This window comes from Podarcis gaigeae (assembly GCF_964106915.1).
Source record: "Podarcis gaigeae genome assembly, chromosome: 2".
NCBI lineage: Eukaryota > Metazoa > Chordata > Lepidosauria > Squamata > Lacertidae > Podarcis > Podarcis gaigeae.
The window spans coordinates 49,338,884-49,356,759 of NC_139679.1; the positions used below are offsets into that span (position 1 = coordinate 49,338,884).

Sequence of the window (17,876 nt, forward strand, 5' to 3'; positions counted from 1 at the left end):
GCAAGCTGGATTTAGAAGAGGCAGAGGAACCAGAGACCAAATTGCAAACATGCGCTGGATTATGGAGAAAGCTAGAGAGTTCCAGAAAGACATCTACTTCTGCTTCATTGACTATGCAAAAGCCTTTGACTGTGTCGACCACGGCAAACTATGGCAAGTTCTTAAAGAAATGGGAGTGCCTGATCACCTCATCTGTCTCCTGAGAAATCTCTATGTGGGACAAGAAGCTAAAGTTAGAACTGGATATGGAACAACTGATTGGTTCAAAATTGGGAAAGGAGTACAACAAGGCTGTATATTGTCTCCCTGCTTATTTAACTTATATGCAGAATTCATCATGCGAAAGGCTGGGCTGGATGAATCCCAAGCCGGAATTAAGATTGCCGGAAGAAATATCAACAACCTCAGATATGCAGATGACACAACCTTGATGGCAGAAAGTGAGGAGGAATTAAAGAACCTTTTAATGAGGGTAAAAGAGGAGGGCGCAAAATATGGTCTGAAGCTCAACATCAAAAAAACGAAGATCATGGCCACTGGTCCCATCACCTCCTGGCAAATAGAAGGGGAAGAAATGGAGGCAGTGAGAGATTTTACTTTCTTGGGCTCCATGATCACTGCAGATGGTGACAGCAGTCATGAAATTAAAAGACGCCTGCTCCTTGGGAGAAAGGCAATGGCAAACCAAGACAGCATCTTAAAAAGCAGAGACATCACCTTGCCAACAAAGGTCCGTATAGTTAAAGCCATGGTTTTCCCAGTAGTGATGTATGGAAGTGAGAGCTGGACCATAAAGAAGGCTGATCACCGAAGAATTGATTCTTTTGAATTATGGTGCTGGAGGAGACTTTTGAGAGTCCCATGGACTGCAAGAAGATCAAACGCATCCATTCCTAAGGAAATTAGCCCTGAGTGCTCACTGGAAGGACAGATCGTGAAGCTGAGGCTCCAATACTTTGGCCACCTCATGAGAAGAGAAGACTCCCTGGAAAAGACCCTGATGTTGGGAAAGATTGAGGGCACAAGGAGAAGGGGACGGCAGAGGACGAGATGGTTGGACAGTGTTCTCGAAGCTACAAACATGAGTCTGACCAAACTGCGGGAGGCAGTGGAAGACAGGCGTGCATGGCGTGCTCTGGTCCATGGGGTCACGAAGAGTCAGACACGACTAAACAACAACAAAATGCATCATTGCCCACTCCAGTTCTGCCTCTCCCTCCTGCAATTATGCCTTTTGTCTCCTGCTAACTATCTCTAGCCCAGGATGGGACTCCACCCCTCTGCATCTGGCAGAGAGTCTTTGCTTTGTCTTCCTTGATGAGTCACCAACCTGTCTTTGTTTGCTTAACGACTTGGCCATTCCGGGTGGCCTGGACACAGGAATACAGATTTCGCCTGTATTTTACCATGCTAAACCCAATGTTTGGTATCCAGAAATTTGAAAGGGAATCCAGGCACCCCACAAATCCTTAACAATATGTTTACTGTAGTGATTTGTTTTATAGTAATATTGTCTGTAAAAACATATCAAAGATGCTTGGAAACAGAAAAGAAGTTACCAAAATACAAGCGCATTGATTCTGGGTAAATACAAGAAGCCCAGGTAATTCCAGGTAAAATATCAAGTCACTTGGTGGATGAATGCTCCTTACAATAAAATTCTTAATTTATTGTTGGCTAATTCTAACTTATTAGTTGCCCTCTATTATGCACTATCCTTAATTCTAAACTGGGATATAGATGGATTTCTAATTATAGTAGACCCCAACATGTTATTGTCATTAATAGGGTTGTTTAAACTGGAATAGACATAAAATCCTAAGTTAGGGACCATTCTGCCAAAATGCCATGACAAAATAACTATATATAAGTAAAGGCAAGCCTATGATCAGGGTTTATAACAACAACAACAATTAAGATTCTGCACTAAAATTGCTAGCTAGAGGATGGCTTCCTCCAACCCACCTTTGGGCAATAGGCTAACGGGAGGTGCAGGGCAGGCCATGTGGTGTGCACATCTCTGTTCTCCTACATTGTCCCATCACTTCTTGCCCTCAGTATCTATTCCTTGGGGCAACTGCCTCAGTTTGCCTAATGGTAGTGCTGGCTCAGGAACCTGTTAATTTCATCCATTGTTCCATCAGCAGTTGTCACAATCAGAGGGACCTCAGCAGAAAGGAGCGGGGAGAAGATCAGAAAACAGTCTTGCCTTCCTAACTTCTTTACTGGAGACTGCCAGCACATTTATGCTTTTTGTACAATAATTTTTTTGATATTCAGCTTCGTTTCCAAAAAAATAATTCAGTTATCTGATCTATGTTATTGGGTGACTAATTCAGATTTTCTTTTTATATAATCAAGGAAAAGCAGGAGGGGGAAGGTAAATTTGTATTTAAGCTTAAAAATGAGCAGTGAACTGTTTTTGATCCCTAAATGATTGCAGGCCAAACAAGCTTTGTTGCTGATCTCAGTCATTCCTATAGTCAATGTTAAATGTTAGTATCCCTTTTTCTTTTGGTGGTGTACCATTACTATGAAACCACATGGTGGCAGTCTTGTCAAAGATTCCAAAGACCTTTCCCTCTTTGAGAGATGTTGATGAAGATGATTCTTTTTCACACAGTCCTAAAGCTGTGTTCATTGTGATACCAAGTTCTGCACTAAGCATAATAATGAAACTGGGCCTAATTTTCTTGTAAAACTTTTTTTCACATTAACTTTTGAATTAAATCTCTTAAATCTATTTTTTCAACATTCACAAAACCTCTAGCCTAGTAGTAGATGTGATGGAATAGGTTTTGTATTCTGTTCAGGGTTTGAAATTGGACATTCAAGAAACACACTGTTGGCTAATCACCTGCAACCTGGCCTCTCAATTTTGGAGATAAACGGAATACCTCCCACAGCCTAAGTGAACTGGTACAATTTCTCCAAACCATGTATTTGATCAATTTAGATTTCAAATCATTAATATTTATTGTTGCATTTAGTGGTCCAGCACTGGAAGTAAGCTCACTGCAATGTTCAGCTTGCCGTAGGCCACAAGATGAGCTTATTGTAAAGGTGAAGTTTTTAACTAAGCACTTGCTGGTTTGTGATTTAGTCTCTTAACTACAGTACTATGCTGCCTTTCAAGAATATGAAACTGTCAAATAGAAGAACTACTTCAAGATGTATAAGATAATTGCCATACACACATGGGGCGGAACTTCATTGTTCATTGAAAACAGTAGCCTGAACCTTTCATTTCAGAGGCTCTCTGTTGCAAATCAAAAGCAAACATGACAGGGAAACTCTCAAGCCATAAGCCATCCCTATTATAGCCCCTCCATCACCAAATGTTGTTGGTTACTGAGATTTAGTGGAGAAGGGGCTTAAGCAATGAACAATCACATGCAAAAGTAATAGCATTTGCATTTATAAGGCATTAAGTGTTTTCACTTAAACTGGTACATTTAATGTAAACATACACTAGGCAGAATTCTCATTTACGTTAAAGAAGCCTGATTTGCTTTTATTTTATTCAACCAATAATCACACAGGCATAAATAGTGGAAAAGAAACACTTGCCTCCAAAACAATACTAAGGTGTTGCTAGTATTTGCTAGTTTCATTTGGGAAAAAATTGTGGTTTGGTAGGTGGATATTTGCCAACGTATTTGAATATTGATTGTGTAAACATGTATAAATTAATCAAAAATAGGCGAAGGCAAGCCAGACATTGTCTCTGGACCCATCAGCACTAAACACATGTGAAAGTTATTTAATACTTTTTTAAAAGATGTATTTGTTAGGTTATCAAAAATGTGACATTGTCCTAAGAAGAATTATAACCTTTTCCTCACAAGCTACCTTTTAAAGAAGGCTGTTTCACACATTACATTACCTTTAAATTGTAAACAAATGCAGGCAGCAAACATGCCATTTCAGCAAGGCATAAAGCTTGGAAGTGACTGATTCAGAATCTGGCTACTTCCTCCAGGTTCATCTACACGTTTGCTAATATGTGATGACTGAAGTAGGTTCTTGTTGATATCCTCTGTTCAAAGGTCATTGCAAATGCAGTCTCGTGAAGATCCTTAGAATTATCCTGCTTCATTTTATTACAGTTTTCCAAGATCTTCAGATAAGGAATTGCCCTCCACACCTCAGTCATATTCAGCAGATCCTGGAGCTCCTGTACCTTTTATTCCTTTGCACATGGGAAACTTTTTGCAGAAATAGCTTTTCCTGCTGCTTTAGCACCACCACCAAGTTATACCAAGCCCTAGGGGCTTATATACATTTACGTTCCCTCTGCTTTTTCCACGCATGGTTTGCACTTTAAAGCTTTGTGAGTGCCATTTTATTTTTGTTCTGAAGCTTTCCCTGTGAAAAGCTGCTCTTTAAAGCTGAATGGGAGCAAACAGCAATCCATGGAAAACCTGAATTGCCATTTGTTGTGCCTCAGCTTTCAAGAGCAGGTTTTTGTGGGAAAAGCTCTAGGCAGAAAGAAAGTAGCACTCAGACACAGAGCTTCAAAGTGCAAACCTGTGCCTGCAAAGAGCAAGGCAAAAGATAAGAGTGGATAAGCCCTAGTAAAAGTACAGGTAGTTCTATATTGAATAGAGAAGTCCCACTGCATGCTTCCATGAAGACTGACATAAAAATTTACCTTGATGTAGGAAAACATGTCTGTAATATTTAATAATGCAACTAGGGAGTTTTGTTATTTAAAAGCATTTTGCTCAGCCATGGGAAATGGACAGAACTGGATGTCAGCATGACTGGAGGGTCACTAAATGAAGCAACTAATATATTCCAGATGTCTTGTGAGAAGAAGCATGTATTTACAAATACAGAGCATATTTTCTTTAAGTCCCAACAATGAGCATTTCCTCATTTTTGTAAAAGTACTTTGTTTCATGACATTTAGTAGACTTCATGGAAACTCTGGATTTTGTATTGGCAAATGTGGAAAATGTTAACTCTATCTTCTGTAAACCTCGGATTTAGTGTAATCATTCCACAGGGCAAATGACTATTTTTATGATCCCAACTTTCTCAGCCTATGTTGCTTCTGCCACAGACTCCGCTAACCCAGAAATAGTACCTCGCGTTAAGAACTTTGCTTCAGAAATCGTGCTCCAGCAGCACGGCGGCAGTGGGAGGCCCCATTAGCTAAAGTGGTGCTTTAGGTTAAGAACAGTTTCAGGTTAAGAACGGACCTCCAGAACGAATTTAGTACTTAACCCGAGGTACCTGTACAATGTTCTGCTATTTTGAGAACCTTGACAGACTCATGGGCTTGAAGTGACTTGAGAACTTTGATCTTATTCTCATCAATTGAGCCATGGTTGATTTCATATTGGATCTTAACCTATCAACTAACTACAAATTAATGGTGTATCAGGACACAAGAAGTTTGTTTATATTTCACATTTTTCTCAGTCTGGGACTCAAGGTGGCTTACACAGATAAAATAGAACAAGCTAAAAACAATGGGGGAAACAATCATTAAATTGCAATTAAACACTAACAGAATTAAAATAGTATTTTAAAATCCATTAAATGCAGGCAGTAACATTAAAATTATTACAGCACCAGCCCTTTCCTCAAAAACAGTCCATTCCAAAAGACCTGTTGGAATAGAAAGTTTAGGAATAACTAAAAAGACCTGTTGGAATAGAAAGTTTCTTCACCAGCTGGCAGGAGAACAGTCTAACTTCTCTAGAAAAGTTCAAAATCTGGGGCAGCCACTGAGAACGCCCTTTCATATAACCCTACCATGCATGCCTGTGAGGATGGTTGGGTTGGATCTTGGAGCATGGGCAAGTTTGTATGAGGGAATACAATTTTTCAGATGGCCTAGATCTAAGTTGCATTGGGACTTTATAGGTCACAACCAGCACTTTCACTTGCGTCCAGAAATAGGGTGGTAGTCGTGGAGCTGTTGGAACAAGATTGTTGTATGCTTCCCATAACCAGAGCCAGCAATAGTCTGGCTGCAGCTCTTTGAGACTGTTGAAGTTTCTGAACTCTTTTTGAAGGCAGCCACACATTGAGTCTTCGGGGGAGTCCCACATCACTAAAGCTGAAAATGTGTATTGCCTGCACAATAGTATATAACATAGTCCATCTGCAGCACTTGGCAGCTGCAGGAGAAACTTTTTGGACACAGTGAATTGTGCTGCCACTTCCCAAACTCAGAACAGACCAGTATGTATTCAAAAAAGGCAAGTGGGACAGCTGACTCCCTGGATGAACCATAATCTCCATATTCTAACTTTTGTAGAACCTGAGATATGACACTGTTGATTCTGATCCCTTTCCACCAGATGAGGGAGAGCTCTTTTCCCTGCCCCATCCCAAACTTTCTGTCTCTCATCCACCTTTACTTGCCATGCAGGGAATTGCTGATGCTGGTTTCAGCTCCAACTGAAAAACTACTGTTCAGCCAGGGAATTCTGTTCAGCCCTCCCCTCCTTCTTCTTCATTGTCTCTCAACCAGCAGGTTGGTATGAAGCAAGTGCCTTGGACACCCTTCTGAATTCCAGCTGATTATTATTGGCCACAAAACAATACATGTTACAATCATATTCCACTACTATTAGACAAAAGCATGCAGTAGTTTTTCACCTTGATCTAAAAGTTTCCCAAAACATGCACTGAAAACAGATAAACGTTTCTGGAAAAACCACCCCAGCAAGGTCTTGTAGGAAGGTGAATTCATGAAGTCACTCATCAAATGTTTAACTAATTCAAAACAAGCCATTTTTTATCCCCTCTCTCCAAATTTGGCATAGTTCACCCTCGGAATTTCTAATTCTATGCAGACTTGTTACATATTAGGCAGATGAACTATTTCCTCCCTTTAATCCATAGAACCTACTGCCCCTACCATTTCTCATTATAATGGCAGAATGTTATTCAGCCAGTTCACCCTTAACATAGGGCAGGGGTCCCCAAACTAAGGCCCGTGGGCCGGATAAGGCCCGAAGGATTTGTTTATCCTGCCCGCTGTGACCCCCACCACCTGCTGCTGCCGCGCGCTACTACCGACGCTGTGCTACACAGCTGCCCACTTCTGGGTCGGAGGAACACCAGAAATAGCTTGTGTGCATGCACAAGCATTATTTGCGCATGCTCAAGCATTATTTCTGGTGCACATCCGGGTCGGAGGAGGCCCATGCACATGCACACAAGCTATTTCCGGTGCTCCGACCCGGAAGTGCACCGGAAATAGTGTGTGTGCACGCGTATGGGCACGCGCTCTCCCGCCCTCTGGCCCACCGCACAATCGGCGCTGGAGACACCGGCCTGAGATGCAGTAAATTTGCTGACCCCTGACATAGGGTCACAACTGTAGTCCTATAACTAGTAGGGCTCAGGAATGCAAGTACCTTGGAGCATCCTTCATTTGTTCACATTATTTGTGTTTGCCCAGCAGTTGCCACACTAGCATATCTCTGCAAGGGACCAAGTCCAAACTGGGGAAAATCTTGCACAGGAAGAAGAAAACAACATTGCTTTCACCTACACGCCTAGTTTAAAACATTGCCACATCTGCTAAGCAACACTGGTTGCTATGAACCATCCGCCCAGAGCTCCATTTCTAGCATTGCTCACAGTGTCCTGCCGCAACTGGCTTTGTCAACAAATGAATGAGTTATTTGAAGTATGTTTGTTTATGCTTTTTAATATCCACAGTTCTGATTTATGTAGCTTATGTTTCCCCATATAACCAAAAGACTGGCATGCATACAGTAGTTTCCATTATATGCAAGCACTGACTCATAGACTGCAATCCTGAGTCCACTTACATTTGGATTAAATCTCATTGAATTAAATGGGGTTTACTTCTGAGTAGGCTCATATATTTCCAAAAGTATATGCTGCACAATTAACTTTCAGTAAGGAACCATGAACTGATTGTAACTGTTTGCTTGTTATTCCTTTATTAATAATTGACAAATATTTTGTGTGCACAAGAGATTTTATGAAAGGTTGTGAAATGTATCATTAAGAAAACACACACCTAGATTTACAAGCAAGCAGATGAAACCAAAGAGAGTGTTGGGGGTTTGTGTGTGGGTGTAAAAGAAGTAGTGAAGTCCCCTGCACCCAGCAGTTATTTAAAAAGTGTCCTAGCAATCAAGAAATTACTTCTGACTGGCCAAGTTTCCTTATTAACTTCTGAGCAAATACAATGAACCAGCAGGCAATACAAATAAAGCCAAATCAAAGGACATTCCAGCAGTATCTGTGCCCATAGTGCTGACCCACCAAGCTTTCTGTAAAAAAAACAACAACAAAAAAACAACAACATAATTTAAATGTGATTCTCACCAACTGAGCCCTGGTATGACAGGCTAGAGCACAATAATGAACCACCAAGCAGGCAATGCAGCATCTGGCCCAGCAACACAAATAAATAGCTCTCAGCTGAAAATGTATTTACTCCTTCTTTGCATTCCCCCATTCCTGAGTGGCATAGAATGTAAGGAGATTTCACAGAACAAATTCCAGAGAAGTAACCACATTAAGCTGCTTCAGTGTTAAGGAGGGGGAGGCAGGAGGAGAGAGAGGGGTGAAGTATTGTGGTGGCTTAAAGACAGAAATGTCCTGTGGCAGAAATATTATGCCACAATAAGGCCTTGAAGGTGCCACAAAACTTAGTGCAACCCTCTCAATATGTAGTTGGACTTATGTCCTCCTGTATCCAGTGGGGTTTACTCCCTAGTTAGTATCTCTAGGATTGCAGCCTGAGTTGTTTTCACAGGACAAGTTTTATTTGGGAGGCGATAAGTACCAAAGACAAAACACATTCATCTATCTATCTTCAAGAGTACAAAAGGCATTATGTGGCACAGAAGCAATTTCATTTGTACCTCAGAAGTCGAACAGAATCCGTTCCCGAAGTCTGTTCAACTTCCAAAACGTTCGATAACCAAGGTGCAGCTTCCAATTGGCTGCAGGAGCTTCCTGCATGCAATTGGAAGCTGCGGAAGCTGCATCGGACATTCGGCTTCCAAAGAACGTTCACAAACCAGGACACTCACTTCCAGGTTTGCGGCGTTTGGGAGCGAAAATGTTTTCTGTTCCAGGAAAAGCTTTACCTGTTGACACAATGAATAGCTGGGACAGTTGTTTTCCTGATCAATTGACCACACTATCCTACATTCAGTGTCCTCTGTATCCAAAGCAAATGGCCTCATGTTGCTGCCACCATGCACTTGAAACCTGTACTCCGTAAACATGTTTCACTTTTGGATCAATATTTCAGAGGATTGACCTACTTGGTAATACTCTCTTGCTCTCTCTATGCCTGGTGGGGGGAAGCTTTTTTAAAAACTGAGGCAGCAAGGAAAGAGGATAAAGCAGATAACTTTATTCTCAAATATGAATTCTATCTCTTTCCATATTACACCACCAACACCCATTACTGATAGACTGCAAAACAGAAAGTAAGCCCACTAAACCATTCATACATGCAATGTGTGCCTGAATAGGATATCAGTGCCTGGGAAGCCTTAAGGTCCTCACTTTGCAAGCCCCCCTCCCTATTTCCCCTAATGAAATGATTATAAGTGAGAGCTTGGGACCAACACAAGATACTTGAGTCCATAGTCTTTTTTATCCACATTGCTGACAGAGTCTTACATCAACGGTAGAAACAACTGGTTGCCCTTCTAGCATCTGCAGGTTTTAGTGGTAAGGAATTAAGTATTTCTCTTGCTACAGACCTAATTGTAGAGTGATTGGAATTTCTACTGCAGGTGTACAAAGTACTAATGATTACAAAGGTGATGCAGAACAAACAGGCTGCTGAGTTACTTAACAATCACCAGCCAAGCCCTGTCACTTAAATTCCACATGACTCATGCCTCCAGAGCAGGTGCATGCCTGACACACATTCCATAGGAAGAGTGTGCTTCACTGAGTGATGTTTGCTCTGTACTTAACAGGTTATGACATCCCAAGGCCTACTCCTTTCTAGTAAAGGTGGAGGTGTATTTTTTGGTTTTTTTGTTCTTTAAAAAGCTTTTGACCATGTTGCCACTGGGCTTCATAGCACCTCTGTTCTCTCCCCCTCCCCCAATTTCTTTTTATTGGAGCAGCACTGAGCACAGAACTGCACATTATGGGAGAAATATTGCACCCGTCCAAAACAGTAGCCTGCATCTCCTCTGCTTTTCTCTCCAAGTAAAATGTAATAAGAGGGGATATCTGACATGAAGTCATCACAACCCAAAGTTTTCCACTTCAAGCAGTGAAAGTGGATTCGAGAACCACAACAATGAACACACAGATCTGAAAACTAATATTGGGCTTAATATCACATATAACCTACTTGTTCCAGGCCAACAATGAGAATACACACACACACACACACACACACACACACACACACAGTCAGTCCTTTTTTCTAAAAAATGTTTAGGGGTACTCTCATTTTCCTATTCATTGAAATACTGCCCCTCAATTAGGCCAAACTTAGATTCACAAAATGTTTAGGGGTATGTGTACCCCTGCATCCCCCCAGAAAATCAATCTCTCTCTCTCTCTCTCTCTCTCTCTCTCTCACACACACACACACACACACACACACACACACTGCTATGATTACTGGGATTCCCCTAGATTATGTGTTAGGCAAGTAGAAGTGATACACTGTGTCATGAAACCGATCTCTTAAGCATAGGTTTCTTTAGCATATCCTGCTTCTCTGATTAGTAAACAAAACACAAGTCCATGGATTGACAGCGAGGTCATCTCTGGGCCAGGACAACCAACTTCAGGGGAATAACCCTTGGCAGAATGCTCCCTCCATTTCCCATCCTTCAGGGTAGGTAGAATGAAGTAATGAAGTGATGCTATGTTTTTCTAAACATCCATCTATCAACTTCTACTGCAATCACATTCCACAGCAGGAGGGCATACAAGATGTTGCTGGGGGGCGGGGAGTTATATATCCAATACTTCCTGCTTGTGACAAAAATAGGGGACGCAGAGTTTCTCTTTAAACTTCCTGTTTATTAGTTTCCCAAAGGACCAAACTTACTTTAAAAGTTCAGTACATAGTAACCATGCTGGACATTCAGGTCTCCAGAGGCACTTTACTAAAATCCTTCATTACTATCTGGGACGCAAGCCTGGTTCTGTAATAAGACTCAGTAGCAACCTGGGAAGGCAGAAGGAAATTTCACAAGGCACAGTATGAAGTTGAAGAGCAAGAGTTTATTTACAGATATTAGAATTTGCACAGTGTTTAAAACAATGCTTATAAAAAGCAGCCAAACACTTAAAAAGTAGAAAATACTGGATTGCTGGTTTAGAAGTTATGGCTAGCAAGGTTCTCCAATAACTTACATAGTGATCCACAAGTACTTTTTCAAAACAGAGACTGATGTATGTTGTTTGTTGAAAAAAAAGGAGAAGCAGGAACTGTGTTCTATGCCTGGTCATGCAGGGCTACAATTTCTCCAAAAGAGAATCTCATGCATACACCTGGATTTGCTATGAGAGTTGAGAATTTACCAAATCAGGATTAATAGAAAAGGGGAAGGATTTAAAAACTAGCCAGTCAGAATATGAATTGTCATGGTTACTGCATGCATTTGCAGGTAGGGATAGAATTTATACCAACAGATTTTTAAATGTTGAGAGATTAAAGATTGTAAGAACCCCCTACACCCCCCACAGAGTAGTCTGCCAGGAAAGATTGCTTCTAATGCACTCAGGAGACACGCAGCGTTGAGATAACTTCACATCAGAGCAAGATCAAATAGGTGGGGATGAGATTTGAGGCTTCATAGATACAGAACCAGGATGGAAGAAAGGACTCTAGTCTTGGGCAGATGTAACAAACTCTTCTCATACAAATGATCACTCATTCCGCACATACTATTACTTACTGTTAGATTCTTATCCGGCTGCTTCATGGTGCATTAGTTTGCTCTGCAATGGCCTGTCTGCTAATATATTGTTGCATGCCACACCAATCTCTGAGCGGTGCAAGATTCCAGGAGTTCCAGGAGTTTACCCAGAGTTCGTGCTTCTTTTTAGAAATGAGTGGAGACTGTGGTGTGTCTTTATGATACATGGTTTAGTTACACATACATATATACAATCTGAGCCTACAATAGAGGGGTTCACAACATGAACACCCTAAATGGCCTTGTTTCTCCCATAGCCACAGCCTTGAATTCAAACAGAAATCAGCCATGGCGCTCTCTATCTTTCCAGCCTGCAACTTTTCCCTCTAGGTCACATCACAGCAAACCCTAAATTTCCCTACAATCCAGGCTTTATTTGTTCTCACTATCTGGGTGTTGAGGGAGGGCGCCCAGCCATTTGCATCTCCCACAAAGCCTCTTCCTTTGTTCTCCTTACACCTCACCAGGAGGCTAGCCTGGCCTGATTAGCTGTTAACACTTGCTGGACCTAGGGATTGGGCATCCGACACCCACAAACTCATAACAATATTATCATATTTAATCATTCAAAATGAACCTCATCCACTTTCAGCATGTAAGATGGCCAGCCATGCCCTATGTAAAGGTAAAAGTACCCCTGACTGTTAGGTTCAGTCGTGGATGACTCTGGGGTTGCGGTGCTCATCTCACTTTACTGGCCGAGGGAGCCAGCGTTTGTCCGCAGACAGCTTCCGGGTCATGTGGCCAGCATGACTAAGCTGCTTCTGGCGAACCAGAGTAGCACTACCCAAAAAAAGTACCCCAAAGCAAAACAGCAACCAATTAGGGAGAGGTACCACAAAACAGGAATAGCTGAGGAGTCTACAGAGGGAGAATCTCCCTTCATTCTGTACAACAAAGAGAACAGCAAACAAAGTACTGGTATTAGGCATTCTTATCTGCATGGCTTTTCAAGCACTAAGGAGACAAAAGCATTACACAGAGCTCATACTCACCTAAATCTGGCAGGCCTTGTAGGGGTAGCTAGCAGGGAGGCCCCTGTGTTAAAAACAACCACAACTCTGGATTAAAACTTATTGAGATTGTTTAGATTATGCTATGTTGGCCCTTGAAGATTCGGTATTAAATAAATAGATGTTTTGTTTTCAAATCACATAACATTATGGCTTGACGTAAGCAGAGCGTGCCTTTTCCTGTCCACTGCTGAAGGAAGATCCTTTTGTTCCATTCTGCCACAGCACCTCAATGGGGTGAGGTGTGTGTTTCCCTGGGAGTGTTTTAAAGACAAAGAATTTGGGAAGAAACAAAACATACTGGCCTAGGGAAGAGCAGCAATAATATCTTTATCAATTGGTGGAAAATACAGAAATCAGAAATGACAATTACAATTAAGTTATTGTAGGAAAACATAGAAATCAAGAAATGACAACTACAGTTAATTGAGTCTAGGTTGTCCGTTGTATACCTAGGTTGATATTTGCATTCATAGCACGCTAAACTACTTAGCATTACACACAGTGGCAGGTTGCTAGGAATTCACAGCAAGTTCCCTGTTCTGTATAGTAAACAACACTCCCTTTTACATAGGTAAAAACTATTATACCACTGAATCATCCACCCTCTGCTTTATTTGTACATGAGCCAATAGTCACCCATTACTTCATAAATCAAACATATTTTGAAAATGTCGAATTCTTTTGTTGTGACTGTCAGTGATAAGATGAACAATTAAGACTGTGCTCCTGTGTAGTGACATGACAGGTCTTACATCTGGGTAAACATGCATAGGATTCTATCCCTGTAAAACACAACTAATTCTATCAGATACACTTAAATCGGAGGTTTTCAAACTTTTTGAGTCCACGGCTCCCATGAGCAACTACATTCTTTCTGCGGCACCCCTGTGGGGCTCAGGAGCCCTGTTATGTCACCCCTTGCCTGCAGAGCTGGCGGGCTCTCACTCTTTTTTGAACACCCTTCCTTGTGGAGTGTTGCCTCAGCCTTGGGAGTCCTCTGGGTAGCCGCCGCCGCCCCTGGTTTCTGAGCTGCCCTGTAGAGAGGAGCCTCTTCACACTACCCTAGGTGCCTGGGACTCATAGTTGTCAACATTCTCCTTTTTTTAAAGGGAAATTTCCTTATTCCAAATAGGTTCTCCCTTAAAAAAAGGGGGGAGGTTGACAGCTATGCTGGGACTTGTCTGTCCAATCCCAACAACAAGGGCTGGCTGGCTGGGCTTCCTTGCCGCTTGCTTGCTTACTCCAAGGTGGCCTCAGCATCTGGCAGCCAGCACCCCCTGGCCGGCACCATTCGCCTCTGGAGCTTGTAGCCAGGGCTGCTGCAACGAACAGCCGCAAAAGCCTTTGAGAGGCAGAGACACAAGAAGTGAAGGCCACTGTTGCCCACAGCACCCCTGACCATCATTCAAGGCACCTTGATACCACGGCACACTGGTTGGAAACCACTGACTTAAATGGATGGGCCTTATCAGAATTTTAAAACATGGGGGTGGGGAAAGCAATAAATTAAAACGTTGTCTTGAATATTAAAAAAAGCCCAAAAGAACTACAAGGTCAGAGTGGAGGAATCAATTTTTATTATCAGAGTTGAAAAATACATTTATTATAAAAATAATGGTGTTGGCAAATGGCAACAGGGACCTTAACAGCTGTTCTAAATCAGATTGTTCAGCTTTATTATGAGACAAGAACTGCAGTGACAAGGTGAAGGGCAACCATTCTACATCCTAACAAAATATGTGGTCATTATTGGTGCTCTTCCTCCATATGCAGAGGCGCTTTCTTCTGATGCATCCTTGTGATTGGTGGAGGAGTCATGCACTTGCCATGGCATCTGTGGTCGGCATAATGGCTTACACTACCTACCTATGTTTTATCTTAAAGTTTGCTGCATTTGTGTGACACCGTCAGCTGAGCATAGGTAATGCAAATGCTATCCTTGAGTGTGTTCAGTTTTTCCACTTCATTTGCAGTTTCCCATGAAATGGGCAGCTTAAAAAATGTTTGTTCAGCCTGAAGATCTGTGAAATTGAAAGGACTTATAAACAGTGTTAAGTTATAAATCAGTGTCGTTTTTCAGGATATACAGAATCCCCCCCCCCCTATCCTTTGGCACATGCTTGTGGTGATACACAAGGCTGGCGCTCCTGTGTGTGGATGGGTGTGTTCAGCTGTACATCTGGAAATGTGGGGGTGCTCGCTGGGAAAATTTCCATGTAGTGTCTTCAAGACTCACAGTTTTGATCACATGGATATTTTTGATGAAATAAGTTTATTTCCCAGGTATGTCTGCAGAAAGGTATATGGAAAATTCCCCGGAGGATAGCTGCAGCGAAAACAAAGTCCTGTGGCACCTTGAAAGAAAGTTACCAACTTTTTAAGGCGTAGGGGTAAGCTGAAGTCCTTTGCTGAAGTGGAGAGTCGCACCCCAAAGCTCAAGGTAATAATAATAATAATAATAATAATAATAATAATAATAATAATAATAATAATAATAATATTTAAGTTGCCACAATGCTCTTCGATGTTTTCCCCGGGGTAAAGCCGGGGCAGCACCTCCTTCCCCCTCTTCGGCTGACAACAGGGGCCGTCCGTCCCGACGTCTCTCGAGTGTGTCTTTCCTTTTCCCCGTTGCCTTGGTGCCGCCTGCTTCCTCGACGACAACCTGTCTCGGAGCCAACGAGGCAGCCACGTTAAGGACTCCTCAGGTCTCCTTCTCAGTCCAGAGACTTCGCATAGAGGGAGATGCTCGGGGGGGAAACCGCCTCCCCCCTCCTCAGTGACCCCCAAGCAGCCTGGGAACTCCCCGCCCGCTCTCCGCAGATACAGGCAGTAGGGAAGCGCGTCCTCTCCAGTTGCCTGCGGGCAACTTTCCCATTAGCCGCGGAGAGGGAGGGCTGCGTGCGAATTCCCCCCGCGCGCATCCCGTTCCTTCCAGGTTCGGCCTCTCCCAACCTGGCCAGAGGCTGGGGAGTATCTAAGGCTCCCCGTGGATTATCAACTCCCCGCTCCAGGCAGGAGCAGTAGGAGGCGGCGGCGGCGGCGGCGCTTGTCTCCAGAGGGCTGGCCGTCTTTGCGCTAATAGCCGCCTCCGACACATTCCCCTCTGCGTGCGAGTGTGCGCGCGCGCCAAGTAAGGTTGAGGCGGCTCTACTACCTGCATTACAGTAGCACCGGCGTGAGAAGAGGAGGAGGAGGAGGAGGAGGAGGAGGGGACAGAAGGAACCTGGGAGGCAGGCTTAGCATTGTGCGCGTCTCTCGCCGGAGCCATTCGACGGAGAGGGAGCTCTGCTGGCGGCACAAGAGAAAGCCTGGCGGAGAGCGTGGTGGGCTTGGCCCCGTCGAAGGACTAGCGCCGGCCTTGCAGCTCACGGGCTCCAAGGAACTTGCCGGCGAAGGGGAAAAGGGGAGCCGGGTCTGCTACTGGTGGGGACGGGCAGAGCCAGGCTCGACGGGGCTCTCCGGCTCGCTTGCAACACCTGGAGGACTCCAACTCGCCCCCCGCCCCCCCCGTCCCTAGGGCCGCCCGGCTGAGGATGCGAGGCTCCCGCCCCGCCGGCTGCCTCGCTCTCGCCCCGCGGCCCGCCGCGGCCCCTCGCCCCGGCCCGCCGTGCCAGCTGCTGGGCTGGGCGGGGGGTTGCTGAGCTCTTTGCATGGGGCCGCTGCCGGGCTCGCTCGCTCTGTCTGTCTGCTGCTGCTGCCGGCGGCGGCGGCGGCGGAGAAGGAGGAGGAGATGCCCAGGCAGGAGCTGCCTTTGCCCGAGGGCTGGGAGGAAGCTCGCGACTACGACGGCAAAGTCTACTACATCGACCACGCCACCAAGACCACCAGCTGGGTGGACCCGCGGGACAGGTGAGGCAGGAAGAGAGAGAGAGAGAGAGCGCCGGCTGGGAGGAGCTTGGCTTACCAGGCGAGGGCAGCAGGTGCCTGAGCTCTCCCGGGCCAGGAGGGGAGCGACTTGGGGGCGAAGCGTGCGCTTCCACACGCCTCCATCTCGCCCCTCCTCCAGCTCCGCGCGAAGCTAGTCAGCGGGAGGGGTGACTTGAGAGCAAGAGGGACGCGAGGATTGGGGCTGGCCGGGGGGGGTGTGGGAAAGTGGGCTCGACTGTTTTCAATGCTTGGTCTCCGCTCTGGAAGATGCGAAGTTGTAGTACAGTTCAGAAAGGGGTTTCTGAGCATGTGCAAAGCGCCTTTCCCTCGGCCCTTAAATTACTCTAAATTTGAGGCGCGAACACAGACAGTGGGAAGCCTTAGCCCCTGGCACCTGTGTAGTTGTAAATGGCTGGAAGACACCATGGGAAGGAGACCTACTCTAGAAGCTGCCTGCCTTGTTCAAATCAACTTGCCATATGGGACAAACCACTCGCACGTAGCGTTTAGTACTCATAAGCTTTCAGAGGCCTGGGAGGGTACACTGCTGGTAACCTCAAGCTAATTGTAAGTATTTACTACATTTTTTTTAGACATCTGCACACACTTTTCTGGTAGTGTGCATTATTTTCTTTATCCCACCCACATTTTATTCCCCAACCACCCTGTGAGGTAGATTAGGTTTACAGTGTGTGCTCCCAAACCACCTGCTGAGTTTCATTCCTGAGCTTTGTAGTGAACAAAGTTGTCCCAGAACCTGTCATTCTAGGTGCTTCTCCATTTGGTAGATGCATGTATATGAAATAGGCATGTGTGAAATGTTTACATGGGTAAGCACTTTACTTGTGGCCTATATCAAGTTTGTCTCAGTCCTAAACTGAACTGCACAGGTGGAAAGGCTGCTACAGACTTGTCACAGTTCTCTTTGCCTTTCCCATTTCACAACAGGAGCCTGACACCTTTCTATTTTAGCTTTAAGTTGTAAAAAGGCAAGGGGTGGGGAAGTTATGAGAATCAAGAAGAGTCTTGTCCTCTAATTCCAGAAATATGGCGTAGCCAGTGCTGTGGTTAC

The 17,876-nt window shown here is 44.1% G+C and overlaps 1 protein-coding gene across 3 annotated transcripts in view; it reads left to right on the forward strand.

Annotated features, from left to right (window-relative positions):
- Positions 1–15,590: 15,590 nt before the first annotated feature.
- The window catches only part of WWC1 (WW and C2 domain containing 1), an 82,107-nt gene continuing 79,821 nt past the window's right edge, over positions 15,591–17,876 (forward strand). For all 3 annotated transcript variants that reach the window (XR_014559345.1, XR_014559346.1, XM_083718852.1), the window contains exon 1: positions 15,591–16,786. Coding sequence is in view for 1 of the 3 variants with exons in the window: in XM_083718852.1 (XP_083574978.1) it covers positions 16,668–16,786 (119 nt within the window). In the remaining 2 variants the exon portion in view is untranslated. The remainder of the gene's footprint in view (positions 16,787–17,876) is intronic.